Raw genomic sequence first — 14,662 nt, forward strand, 5'->3', positions numbered from 1 at the left:
AACCAGACAAATTATCCCTCAATGCCTAGATATGGGTATTAGTTATTTTATTATTTTAATGTCTAGGCATATGGATATTCTTTTAACTTTTTTTTTTCCACAGAGCAAAGGTGTTAATGCACCGTAACACTTCAAAGTGAACTGAGTTCCTTACAAAAGCTGGCTGCCTTCACAAAACAATACCACAGAAACACATCACCCAGATTTACAGAATTCGATGTAACAGAGAAGGAAGCTTTTATAAATGCTTATTCTCTTACAGCACACCCTTAAGAAGGGGAATCGAGCACAGGGTATTTTCCCCCCAAAGCATGTGTCACTAATATATAGTACATTCAGTTTCAAAATCATCTTCTTATGATGGAGAGAAGAGTCAGAAAAAAGTCTGTATTCACCTTTTGCATCAGGGTGGAGAACACCTAAGAAAATCACTGATTAGTGACACAGCCTGAGGTTAGAAGTGTAACCATCTGAACATGAGCATACAATGAATGTGATGCTGCCACAGAAGCAGCTGCCATACAGGGATGCGTCAACTGCAGACTCTGGGTTGCAAAAAATGCACCTGTACCCCTCGCACCCTACAAGCCTTGAGGAGGCCTCAGTCAGAATCCTGGGTCCAGTTTTCCATACAACCTCCCATGAAAGATCAGCACCTAATGGAGGACGTTCAGAGTGAAGATAAAGGTTTGGGAAATGAAGTGTGAGAGACATTACCTGCCCACACATAAAAGCCTGCTACAAAAAGGAAGGGAATAAACCTTTTGTGTTCACAGGAGACACAGCACAAACTATGTGGCTGACACTGCAGAAAAGATTTCAGCAAGAAATTTAAGAAAAAGCACTTTCTAATGGTTAGGGCTCTTCTGACTGTTGATATGGCAAAATTAAGTCCCCATTGCCCCCAAACCCCAAGGATTAATTTGCAAATTGTAGGTCAGCAGGCCAGTGTCAGTAAAAAGGGGGTAAGGGGATACAAGTTCTGTAACAAACTCTCAACAAATGCTGTTGATAATACAGATTGCATTTTCTAGCTGTTTTTGACAGCGCTTAATTGGTACCTGCTGTAGCACATTTGTTGCCTAGATGTCAATGTGCAATTTACTTATACTAGTATCCTTTAATAATATAACAGATACCTCAATTTTATATTTAAGAAACTTAGGGGTCCCTATATGAGATTTCATATTATACACTATATACATTAACTCTCACGCAAAATTAATCTGACCTAAATAGTTCAACAAGTTACCAGATAATGTTTTCATACAAGTCTTAAATTGTGTTATTCACATTGTATCCTTTCTACTGTATTTTACTTTGGGTAATTTGGAGATATATCTCTGTAAGGTAATAGAATTTCCTACTACTTCATATAAACCTAATAGTTCATAGAAAACCTACAGGTTCATATAAAGGACTGAAATGCACTGCTATTTACTGCATTTTCCTAAGTGTCAAACAAGAAGACTAGATGTGCTAGACCTTACAACATCTTATTCATTCAACTTCAGGAAAAAAAAAATCCCATAATGGTATTAAATTCCACAGCTTGTAAGAACCAAGATTCTGATGTTATGATAGATCTACTGTGATGACAGAGCGTGCTCTTTGCTGATAAATGCGGGCAGAGAGCCATGTTGGTGTGTGCAGACTAACAAATGCAGCTTAGCCGTGTTCTTTGGTACTATATTGGAGCAGCTGCTGCATTACGGGGAGTACAAACTGTATTCCTTCACCAGACAACGTGGTCCTGTCCCTTTGCTGCTCTGTGTGTGCGCACGCTATGCAGAGCTGGTAGTGAAGTTCTCCTTATGTTTACATGACAGATCCACACCTCCTGCTAAAAGCAGCTCACTATTTTCCATAATAGGAAGAAAGCAGTGCTCTTAACCAAGTAACTGCCTGCTACAACCATGCAAGATTTTTAGCTTTCCCCTATCTAGCACAAAGATTAAGAGAGATTTCTCCTAATGTCATTTAAATAAATTAACTGATGAAGAAATACCTTCTAGGTAGTCTGTAAAATAATTCATAGATTCTTCTTTTCTAAACAGCTTAGTTACCACACTCCAACATACACAACCTAGCAGAATAAGACCAATCCTAAGCATTTATTTAAATAACCATTTCACATATTTAAAGAGATGCAAAGAAAGTTCACAGCAGCAAAGCCAACAGCCAAAAGCTGAATGACACTACTTAACAGCGCTTTTAAAACAGGATGATAATGTTCTTAAACTGTGTCTAACAAAATAGTACTTCTTTCAAGGTTAATGCAAACACTTCCTGACCTGTTTAGAAAGCATTTTCTACACGGTATCTGGCATTCTTCACAAACTTTAATTCATAGCAGCTTTCTTTCATAATTTATATCTTCTTTTAACTGTTTTTCCTTGTTGTGCTGCAGGAGTGAGGTGTTTGGGTTTTTTGTGTCTGTTTCTCAGTTTTCTGTTTTGGGTTTGTTTTTTTAATTACAGTACCACCACTCCCCCTTTTCTCTCCCCCCTTCCCCCCCAGTTAACAGCAGCATAAGAAAAAACACCAAGAATACAATCACAAGCTCTCTGGTTCAAAACTTCTGTTTGGTCAAGGCAGAATAGCAACTATTTTCTTCAGCCCTCACATTACTCGTTTCCTAATTACAAGGAAGTGAACAAGACAGACAACAGCCAATAGTGAAGACCTGCTTTATTTTCCCATGAAAGCCAAGAGACTTGACTCTGGGAGGTACTACCTTCTCTTGAGATACGTATTCCCTTTATTTCCTGCCATCATTCCAACTGCAGCAGTTCAGTTTATTTAATACATTATGTATCTTGATTGGATGATGTACTGCAATATTCTCTCCTCATGTCAGTAAAAGTTCATATGTGATTGCCAGAATTTTACATTAAAATAAACATAAGATAATATGCTGCTATTTCTTAACATTGCCTACTCCATTCATCTGGCAAAGATAAATGTAAGGTCAGTTCTGTAGAGATCTGGGATTTTATGGCAGTTCTGTGGACATGCTTCAGTGCAATACAAGCAGCACAGTCTATTCAATAGCTCTGCACAACTGAAATGAACCCTACAAGAGTCATTAACATGAACAATGCTATTTTTTAAGTTTCCATGCAAGGATTCTTAGTGATAGGAATTTGAAATGGCAGCTACATTGAAACCCTGAAAAAGACCAAAATCCTACAGACTTTGTGTACTGAAATTAAGGATACAGGAAGAAAAGAAAAAAAAGATTCACAAAAATGACAATTAAAGCTAGAGAAATATAGAAGGCTGTCAGTTTTCTTTTGTGAGGGCAGCTGCAAAGATGAAAGCAAGTGGAAAGGATCAGGTTTTTTAGCAGTAGAGTGGCTATAAAGGACTAGCAAAGAATTCCTCCTTTGTATTCCCTGCAGACATAACTGTGGTTTCAGTAGCTCTGCTACCTTCTGCATTAGATGCTGCACTTGGTGCAGCAGCTGAGCAGATAGTACATGAAAACTTGAAAGATGTTGCAGAGGACTTTGCAGCTACCCAAGTCTTCCACAAATCTCTGATACAGATAATCTACATTGTCATTAGGAGTTAATTCCTACCTTTATTTGCAGACAGTCCTTGCTCAGGAGCTTTCAAAACTGATGCTCTAAGAATAAGTGTCTATTTTTTCCCACAAGAAAACTTTCTAATAAATAATGGTCCTTTACTGCAATTTTTCTTTTCAGCTATTTGTAGGCTAAGAAACATATGAATAAAAGTAAGCATTTACATAATTTTATTTCATCTGCAGTTTCTTTCGATTGGCTCAGAGAAACACAGAAGTGACTCACTTCAACTACAGCCAAGATAATAATTTACAGTGCAAAAGAATGGCATTAGTAGCAAAGAGTCAGACCTCAGTTTCAGAAAAGGAGCAGGCCTAGATTAAATATACTCTTCACTCCCAGAAAATTACAAAAATAAAACAAACCCCAGTATGACTTAGACTGATAACCTGTATTTGCTTTTCACTGCTGAATTCTACACAAACACTGCAGAACACATCCCATGTCACTGCTGTTATTTACTGATACTGAAAAAAGCATTTTCTGCATACAAAGCAAACATAATTAAAAGCGAGCAGCATGCAACACAAAATCCCCAGGCTGCGAGTCAAGATTAGCTATGTGAAAAAGGCTAGGAGAACACTACGTTAAGACGGTAAAGAGCAGAATAAACTTAATGAAGGGTTATAGCAGTTACTATGGCCAAAGTGCGAACTGGCCCATTGTGCTTGAGGGAGGTTGGGAGCCACATTGCTGTACTATGGTGGGGAATGCTGACTCAAGTGAGATGGGCTATCTGACAAGATGACCAGCAAAAATACTGTATCACCATTTTAAAGCAAATGAGAACCTTATAAGAAATGTCTGTGAAGAGATGAGTCTAAAACCCTGTGTCTACAGCAGAAATCAAACAAAGAATATGGAACATCTAAAGACTATATTATCCTAGACAAAACAACTGACTACTACTATGCAGCACATGAGACTCATTAGACTAAACTCAGGTTCTGTTTTACCACTCTATTTGCTTATTATTTTAATCTTCTGTGAAACAAACTACCATGCAAGATGCTTAAATATCACATCAGTATTAGAATCTAGTGTTTAACTAACAAATTATGGTGTCTATAGGCCAAAGTCAAGTAACTGCAAATTCTTTTCGCATGTCCTCAGCTAACAAGTAATTCACAATAGCACAGGAATGGAAACTTGTTACATCATGCCTAAAACCAGAAATTCTTCAAGGCAGAAGCCGCATCTTATTTCTTTGTTCTCTGAAGTGTTTAGTACACTTTTTGTTGCCTTACAGAGTTAAAAGAATCCTACAGCATGAAAATGCAGAGGCTGTAGCATGTAGCTGCGAGCTAACTGGGTGAGCTGCTGGAGTCCTTCATCAAGGATAAAGACACTACTGATGAGAGGGACTGTCATTTCAAATGAATGCGCTCTCTCAGAAAGACCAAAAAACTGGATTGCGGTACAAGTTAACCACTTACTGTCTGCTATCTTATCCAGAAACAGATACAGGTTGTGGCTATGGGTACAAAATCAGCACTATCAACCCCATTTCCTTCCACATAAGTTTCGTTGGCTATGACTAACTCAGCCATTAGTGCTGCACAACAGAAAAGCAAAACTGGTGCAAAGGTGCCAGGAATCGCCTCTACTCTCTTCTCGGAGGCTTCACTTCCATCAGCTCTCCTCTAGTCCTGTGAAATGAGTACTCCTTGGCAGGTGGGCTACTGTTGGTGTGACCTTAGAGCTCGTCTTCCAGTTTAGCTGCTGAAAGAAATTGAATTTGTGCTCCCTGAGATGACCCCACAAGGCAAACCAGAAATGCAGCAACTGGGGAGAAATATGGAGATTTGCCTCCACAGCAAGCTCCTGATCACAACTGAAAAGCTCATATGGGCACACCTCATTATACCTCAGTTGTAGCCCAGATTCACAAACTGCTACAGAGAGAATTATTGCCAGACTACCTCACAGAAGACATCTTCAAGGAAGAACATCATTTGCAGCTAAATGGATAAACAATTTGGATGACAGCAAGCTACTTTTAATATTAAAAATCACAGACAAATTACATCTCAGAATTAGGAAGGTAACAATTTTTCATCCTATCACCTATTATGGACTTATTGCTGAGGTTTTGCTAGAGCTTCTCATTCCCTTCACATCTTGGCTGACAATTGTGGAAGTGTTTGGCGAGTTTAAGTGTTTCTTTATTAATGACCGTGCTTTTCAAAAACTATTATACATGTGTGTAAGTTTAAGGTTGCATCTCAACTGGTTGACATTTTTCTGCAACAATATTTTTCCAAATTAGAGTTCAAATTTACATAAAAGTTACACTTTTTGATTGCATTATGCCTATTGTAGTTTTTATATTTTCCAATATTGAGAAGATAATACAAATAAGTATTTCAAAGCATCGCATATTTTCCTGGAGATAGTGTTTATATACAAGGTATACACTAACCTTTTTCTAATAGCCGAGTTTTATTTAAGAACCAAGCATCTTAAACTGCCTTTTTTTTTTCCCCCAGAAACCTTGCAAGATAGTAACTTTTTTGTAAGTCAGATGCAAATAATCTAGCAATATACAACAATAAGGGTGGGGAAGTATTTTTTGGTGCAAATCTGGTAATATAGTCTGTAGCATTACTGTATCTGTACATCCTCCAATGTACACTGGTTTTAAACAAGGATTTAAGGTTTGATATCATTAGTCCTCAAGCTTGAAATTTAGTTCGTCGTGGCTCTGCCACATTAGGGATTGGGCAGTACAGAAGTCCACAGCTTGGGTAATTATGCAACTTCCATTTCTCTGCAGAGCATCAGGCAGCTGAGAACTAAGATGCTGACTGTTTATTCCTTTCCCCAAATGGCAGAAGTTCATTGCAGGGACTTGGGGGAGGGAAAACATATCTTAATTCCTCACTGAATCTGTTTATTCTTCCCTCCACTTGAGGCAAATTGGAAGAGATCACCAACAGATGAATACAAAATGGCCAGCCTTATTAAAGATCAGAATTCTCATAAAGATATTGGGCTTGTCAAATATATTATTCAGCTGATATAAAATTATTGCCATAATGCAGAAACTTATCTAAAAGTCTCTTCCTGTAAGAACAGATTAGATAGATAGATAGATAATGGTTTTTAAACAAAGATATAAAATATGTATACAAGAAAAAAAGATGAAAAAATCCAAATTGTCTTCCTCTTGTATATCTGCCATTTGAAGGTTTAAGTCAGTTTGGCTCATGAAATAAATGTGAGATTTAAAAAAAGATAAATCAACATGGAAATATAAAAGTCTTGACTTGAACAGTGATCTAAACATATCTGGAAGAATCAAAACAAAATTGTTGCATAATTATCAGAACCATGCTGAATTCTTAAGCTATTTCTGATTCCTATAGCCTGTCAAATTCTCACACTATTTCCATTTAGAAGTGCCTGCTTAAAACATTTTTAATGCAATTAGAACTTGCCAACTGAAATAAATAACTTTGCGCTTATTTTTGCAACTTTGCTTTCATAAACTTTTTAAGCACCATGTAATTCCTTTTGTACTCCTGATCTAAAATACAATTTTCAGGATAAAAATACTCTAGTTCTTGGTTCAACATGCTTTCAATTTCACGTTCTAGACTATTTATGCACTGTTGAAAGTCTAAGGTATCAGAGTCAAGGCCATATGAATTTCAACCTGGAGAATAACAACATGATATTTGGTTCATTTGCTCCCCTACCAAACATAAAGGCCACAGGATGATCCTATAAAATTTGAAGATTTAACAAAAATAAGCTTAGAATTACATTTTAATAGCTCGCAATACACGGAGGACAGCGATAGAGGTACCACTGAATAGTTCTACAGTGTTATTGCAAGATGTGATCTCTTAGGAACAGTTTCAATTACAAGTTTTTAAATCAGAACAAGCCTAAAGAATAACCCAGCTTTCAGTTTTACCAGAAAAACAAATAAGACATGTGAACAAACCAAACATAAGAAAAACTAAAACAAACCAGGCTCTACATGTACTTCCCTACCCCTACACAGGGAAGGCTTTAACAGAAGCCTTTGCTTCTGTTACTGTGTGTTAATTCCCTAAATGCCTCTTTCTTAATCCCATTCCACTGGGGGAAACTAATGTTTATATATGCATACACATATGTAAGTATATAGAGATATACACATACAAACAAAAATTTGCAGCTTCTCAAATTAGACACTGATGCAGCCAAGCCAGCCATGACTAACAAGGAAACTACCGTCTATCCTGACCACAGTGCATAAACACATCAATTTCCCAGACCTTTCAAAGATTAATATATAAGGTACTTCCTAGAAGAAGTTTCCATTATAGCTACATAAGAAATGGAGAAGCCCAAAATTTGACATACGTGCTTAAGTTAAATAGTCACACATGAAGTAAATCAACAATTAATTACCATAGCCATCAATGCTACAAAGCACAAGGAATTCCAAGTCTGTTGACCACATTTAAAAGCACAAGTAAAATTAAAACATTCCTTACTCATATCTCTTCCCATAGTTTCATTTTATCATATACCTCATCTCTTTCCAGCTATAGGAACATAGTACATCTCAGCAGATAACAATAAATGTCTTCTACACCAAAACACCAAAATCTTTCTTCTATTTATGGGGAAGATAGGCTAGCAAAGAGAAGAACTACCATACTATTCTCTATTAAATTACTGAAAATAAAATTGAACATAGGTTTAACCCAATCTGGTCTACCAGAGGAATGTATGAGTTAATTACATATGCAAATTTGCTGTTCTACATAATTGAAAAAGAAGCAGCATTCCATGCTCTAAAGCAGGATATGCATCTTTGTAAGAATTGTAGAAACCGTGACATATGGAACACTAGGAAAAGGTACTGGAAGATATCAAGGGAATAATTTTAAGACTGTCAATACTGCAACAGCCATATTTGAAATTCCCTGCCAACTTTGCTGACTATATAATAGAAAAAGTTGAGACTTCCCAATGAAAATGTAGTGTTGCTGCTAGGAACACACACCAAGACATAAGCATGGCTTAGCAAATTAAAACTCCTGGGCTCAGAATATTAGTATTGAGACTACAGTTTCACAGCTGGTTCTTCAGTAGCAATTATTTTAGACATGGCTGCCCTTCTGCCCAAGCCAGTTGTGTTCCCAGCTGCTTATGAAGTAACTCAGCAGCATCTGTACACTCGGCTGTTGCTGGCACAGGAGTGGAGATGGGTGACCTGGGCAAAGTAGGAATCTGGAGATGTCAACATTACAACGCTGATGCTGGAATAACTACTTGCTGGACTATATCTAAACAACAGAGGAAAGACAGCCACAAACAGCCACTCAAGCACAGGAGAAATACAAAACTGCTGGTGAAATGCATTAAGCAATATTAATCACTGAATTAAAGATCAGCAAATCAAACTTGAGAATACTGACATTTTCTCAACTGACAACTCTGAAAGAGATGCCTCTTACAACTACTTTAGAAAGGGATCAAATTAAAAAAAATCAAATGGGAAAACCACAGGCTCATCAATGCAAGCCACTAACCTTATCTTTCTTCAGAGACAAGAATGGAATTAAGTTCTGTAAAAACACAAAAAGTCAGGAAGATTGCTTCTTAATCTCTTAAATGCTTTGACTTCCATGAAGATAATGGATGCTTACTCCTAAATCATCCATAACTGTCACAAGCATCCTGTAAGTTTTGTATCACTTCAGTATATCTTGTATTTGCTATCCACAGATTCCTTTATTAAAATGCCACTTGTTCTTTGCTGAGCTCTCCTTTTTAAAAGGACATCAAGATTTAAAAAGAAAAAGACTAGCAAAATTTTAAGTTATTTGCATTCACTAATCACAGCTTAATCGTAAAGAAAAAGTGTCTTGACTAGTTTTATTACTACTGTTGAAAAATCTGTATCTTCAGATCTTAAGTATTCTACAAGCTAGAAAGAATTTTAAAATAAAATAACAAAAACCAAAGTAGATGTAAAGAATTTAGTCTTTACATCACAGTAACTGACTACTGCTACTTCTAAAAAACATTCATGCAAACTAAGAGCCCTAATACTTCTTGGCAATATTGTATGGAATAAATAATTACTAATTAATAGCTTTGATATCACACCTGTAAAGCCTCTACAACTTATCAGTTGATACCAACTGATCAAATAAGAGAGTCTCTAGTCATGTTCTGCCAAATACTTGTTAGTCTTCATACATGTTAGGCAAACACAAGATGTTAATAAGCTGACAATAAAAACATAGCTGTATTAATTTTCATACACTTCCATTCTAGCAGCAGCTACAGGTCACTGACCATGAAAGTATCAAAAGGACTCCAAACAGAGCAGTCAGCCAACTCCAAGGGGTAGATTAAAACAAAAGAGACCCTGAGAAAACTGGACTGCAAAGTCAAAATTCAGCTCATGGGTGACAAAAAACTATAGAAGTCCTTTCTCTATTACACATTTTATTCCCTGTGTCCAATGTATTCTAATCTGAAAGACTATACTGGGCTATAAATACCTCCAAACATAGTAGGAACATTAGTTCCATTGCTATCACAACAAAATTTTCTCCTTATTTCAAATGAGCAAGCTTAAGTTCTCAACCTTTGTAGTCTCATACTTTATGTTTACTTAATCTATTCTGAATTTAATATATTAAAAAGTAAGGTGGAAATAATTTTGAATACTTCACTTTAGAATAAGATACAACTACATTTATCATACTGTCATTTTATAAACAACCTAGAGGAAAGAATTGGCCACATGTTGCTATCCTTTTTACAGACAATTTTTTTTTAGCTCAGCTCCAATCAAGGAAGAAAATCTGCAACTGAAGAGCTTAGTAACAGAATCATTCATCTGTTGAACTAATGTTTTAATTAGCAGTTGTATAAAGCAAAGACATATTAAGAGACTTCATGAAAGACTATACCATTGTTGTGTGTATTACATTAACTTAATATGTAACTGATGACTACTGAATGCTATTAGGTTATCGTGGTTTGTACAGTTGCTCTATCATCTGACACCTTCTCCCCACCTGGGGAGGGGGGTCAGGAAAAGGAAAGGAGATTCATGGGTTGAAATAGAAATATATTTAATTTAAAATAATAATAAACTCTAATATTAACAACAATGTTACTAAAGTACAGAGGATTATACTCAGCCAATATTTTAGGGGAGTAGGCCTCAGGGTTAGGAAGGTAAGTCACTCTTGAGATTTCCTCCTCCTTTTCTCTTCATGGATGACGAAGGAAGAAGGAAAAAAGGAGGAAAAGGAGGGCCATCCCCAGCAAACTCCCCAGTTTATACTGAATGTGATGCTTATGGTATGAAATAAACCTTCTGCAGCTGGTTAACTCAAAACGGTTAAACACCTTGATCACTATGGCAACCTGCACACCAAGGCTGGCCACAAGATAAAAGTGTCTTATTGTTCCCATGGCATAGAGTGTTGTAGTCCTTACAAAACTGCAGTTTTCCTCAACAGAAAACCGACTCTAAAATTCTGTTGCAGTAAACCAGGACATCAGCTGAATTGCTTATGTCATCAAAACCTTTTTTCTTAAGCTTTTAACCAAAAATTACCAGAAGGAGCAGGAAAAAAACCCCAAATCTATTTTCAAACCACTTTTCCAACAAAGAAATACTCTCTAACAGTCAGTGCTGTAAAACTGAAATCAAAGTGATCATATTGTCACTGCTATATTTAAAAATGTAACACTTGAACTAAGTAGAATGATAGGTGTTTTCACGCATTAGAACAGAGGAAATACACCTGCACTCAGCTACAAGATGAAAAAAACCCAAATCATAACAATCATAAGCCTTTCAGTAATGAATCACATTTAGCACTTGAGGAAAAGACTTCAATAACATAATGATGCATGTTGTAAGGTAGGTATACACTTATTTGGAGTACACGGAAGAATAGAAGAAACACAACATAGAAGCATTTAATTAACACTCACCATCTGAATTGGTTTTTTGTGAAGATCTCGTTCAGTCACCAACTTTTCTTGGTCAGTGACATAGAGGCCTTTTTGTGCCAGGGCTTGTATAACAGCATCATGACCTAGAAGTGGTTTTGCAGCATCACTCTTGAGAATAAGGCTCCCAGCACGACAATAGAGTTCTGCAGACAGCAGCAAGTTAACAACAGGTGGTTTAATGTGCTCCTGGTCATACTGGTCTGTGTAAAATGGTTCTCGTAGTTCTTCTGGAACATTTTCTACAAAGACAAAAAAAAAGCAATAGTCATTATAGATACAGTATTAGGGTTTTGGGTTTTTGCTTTTTATATATATGTATGAACTCAAAATTCATCACAATCATAGAATGGTTTGGGTTGAAAGGGACCTTAAAGATAATCTGTTCCAACTCCCTGCCATGGGCAGGACACCTCCCACCAGACCAGGTTGCCCAAAGCCCAGTCCAACCTGGCCTTGAACACTTCCAACGAGGAGGCATCCACAGCTTCCCTGGCACAGGTTGCCCAGTGTCTCACCACCCTCACTGTAAAGAATTTCTTCCTAATACTTAATGTAAATCTACTCCATTTCATTTTAAAACCATTAGCCCTCATCCTATCACTACACTCCCTGATGAAGAGTATCCATCTTTCCTTGAACCCATCTTTCCTGTAGGCCCCCTTTGGGAACAGGAAGGCTGCTATAAGGTCTCCCTGGAGCCTTCTCTTCTCCAGGCTGAACAGCCCCCACTCTCTCAGCCTGGCCTAGTACAGGAGGTGCTCCATTCCCCTGATCATCCTTGTGGCCCTCCTCTGGACCCAATCCAACAGCTCCATGACTCTCAAAGTGGGGTCCCCAAAGCTGGACGCAGTATTATGTTAAAGAAGGCATATTGATGGGAAAGCCAGAGTTTTTATCAGTCATCGTGATAAAAAACACTGGAGGAAACTGCATATAAATATAACATTTGAACTATAAATAGAAACTTAAGAAAAATTCAAAAATAGTTCCACTCTGAAAAGGTCACACCAGAAGGCCAACCTGTGGTTTACAGCATCATTACTTTAAAATTTCTTGGCTCTTCCAAATACACGCCCAAACATTCGCATTTCCGTTGGCATAACATTATATAAGTCAGAGACATAAACACCCATTTAAACAAAAATTCTGTTCTAATTCTAATTAACTCTTACAGTAATAAAACGGAAATGGAACATTGTATTTTAGCATAGAATAATTCCAGACAAAAAGGGAAACTTTCACTCAGCAACCTTCTAGGTTTCATTTATACAAGAGAAATTTGATTACTGTACTGCCTATTTCAAAGGTCACACATCACAGAATGGTGACAATCCAGCAGTTAAGCATAAACATATGGATTTTTTACTAGAATTAAAAGAATGGAAAAAGAGGAAAACAATATTATCAATTTCCTTCTGCCAAAATATCAAATTCTTATTTGTCTATTAGCGTTACTGACTCCACTTAAAATGGTCGCTTTTCTCCTTTTTCAGTGAACTGGTTTAGCACCCACAGAATGCTATGCAATATTCCATCAAGTTTATGCTGATATTTTAACCACAAAATTAGCATTTTGAGCTAATCTAACACTTATACCAAATACTTTATACTACATAGTACAGACAGACTATATTTATAATTGTCTACCACAAAAGTAATAGTTATAAATTAATTAAATATGGTACTAGATCAAATGAAATTAAATAACCAGTGAAGTGGAAAATAACTTAAGACACAGTTTCAGACTACACATTTCTAGACATATGCACTGCAAGATGCTCCATTTTCCTCATGTAAGAATTTCACTCCCTATTGTTGTAAAATTAGTTAAGCCAAGAGCATTTATGGGATAGAGAGCATGTGATTCTTTTCCTGAGCCCAAATGGAAAAGGCTAAAACAAAAAAAAAGGAAGAAATATTAACACATACTTTCTCAAATGTCATAAGGATGGTAAAAAAGGATAAGATAGTGCTTATTGACAATTCAGAATATCAAGGGGAAGAGAAGTATAGTTTATAATTTGCTTAAACCAGGAGCCTGAATTTGGCTATAAAGCTGACAGCTCTGCTTTAAAATACAGATCAAAATATACTGCCAGCAAAACTAATTAGCCCTTTAAAATACAAGCCTAATGCCTAACAACATTACTTTTTTACAAGACAGTAATAAAACTACTAACAAAAAAAAAATCTACCAATGTCATGTAATGATATTGCAGTCTTCTCTTGTCACTTCCCAGCCTCACTTAATGACTCTACATGATACTATAAAAAGAACTTAAAATTAAAGAACTCTATGAGCTGCTAGGTACCTGCTTCCCTAGGTATTATTTCTATCTCAGTTCTACCTGTCCTTCTTTCTGTTACTTGTTTGTCCATACATTGTCTATTTAAATATTAAGTTCATTATTTCAGAAGTCCCTCACGAACCATCTCCACCTTGGTATCATGAGCTCAATCTTCATTGTGATTTTATCCTCTGTAATCCCAAATGCCAACTTTTAAAGCATTTCTGTGCTATTTCCTCAAGCGAGAGACAGAAGAAAACATTTTTAGTAAATATGTCACCATTTACAGGCAGTCAATTTTGCCTTTTTTTGAAAAAAGAAAACAAAGTAATCCCAACTCAAAACCAAAACACGCACCCTGTTTGAATCACATGGGGCAGGGGGCAACAGGAAAAAAGAGTTAAAGCCATTTGTCATTTCTTAGAAGACCTAAAAAAGCCTCATTCCCATATGAAAAAATACCTCCTGAGGCAGGAACAGCTAGCTACACACGAGCAGAAGTCACATCCTCTCTTTTAGATTCACTGAAGACAAGGACAAATTTCAAGTCTGAAAATTTGAGAAAGAAGAGAAGTCCAAAGACAGGAAATAATTAACCCCTTTCCTGACAATGAGTAATTTTGGATCTTCTGTTTTCACCAAACTGTACCCGAAAGCGACAAGATAAAATAAAATAAATGCATTTATGATGAAAAAAATGATATCCACTACTGGGGTTTAGTTATTAAAAAAGAAAATTAAAAATAAATAAATAAATAAAAATCAAGATTATAACTATTAAAGGCAAACATATAA

At 36.5% G+C, this 14,662-nt stretch overlaps 1 protein-coding gene across 1 annotated transcript in view; it reads right to left on the reverse strand.

Moving 5' to 3' along the window:
• LOC104542519 (calmodulin-regulated spectrin-associated protein 2-like) overlaps positions 1-11,818 on the reverse strand; it is a gene marked incomplete at both ends in the record, with an annotated part of 47,047 nt that extends 35,229 nt beyond the window's left edge. Inside the window, one exon of the mRNA XM_010186861.1 lies at positions 11,559-11,818. Coding sequence (XP_010185163.1) covers positions 11,559-11,818 — 260 coding nt within the window. The remainder of the gene's footprint in view (positions 1-11,558) is intronic.
• Positions 11,819-14,662: the final 2,844 nt, after the last annotated feature.

Source organism: Mesitornis unicolor, unplaced genomic scaffold (genome assembly GCF_000695765.1).
Source record: "Mesitornis unicolor isolate BGI_N332 unplaced genomic scaffold, ASM69576v1 scaffold15076, whole genome shotgun sequence".
Classification (NCBI taxonomy): domain Eukaryota; kingdom Metazoa; phylum Chordata; class Aves; order Mesitornithiformes; family Mesitornithidae; genus Mesitornis; species Mesitornis unicolor.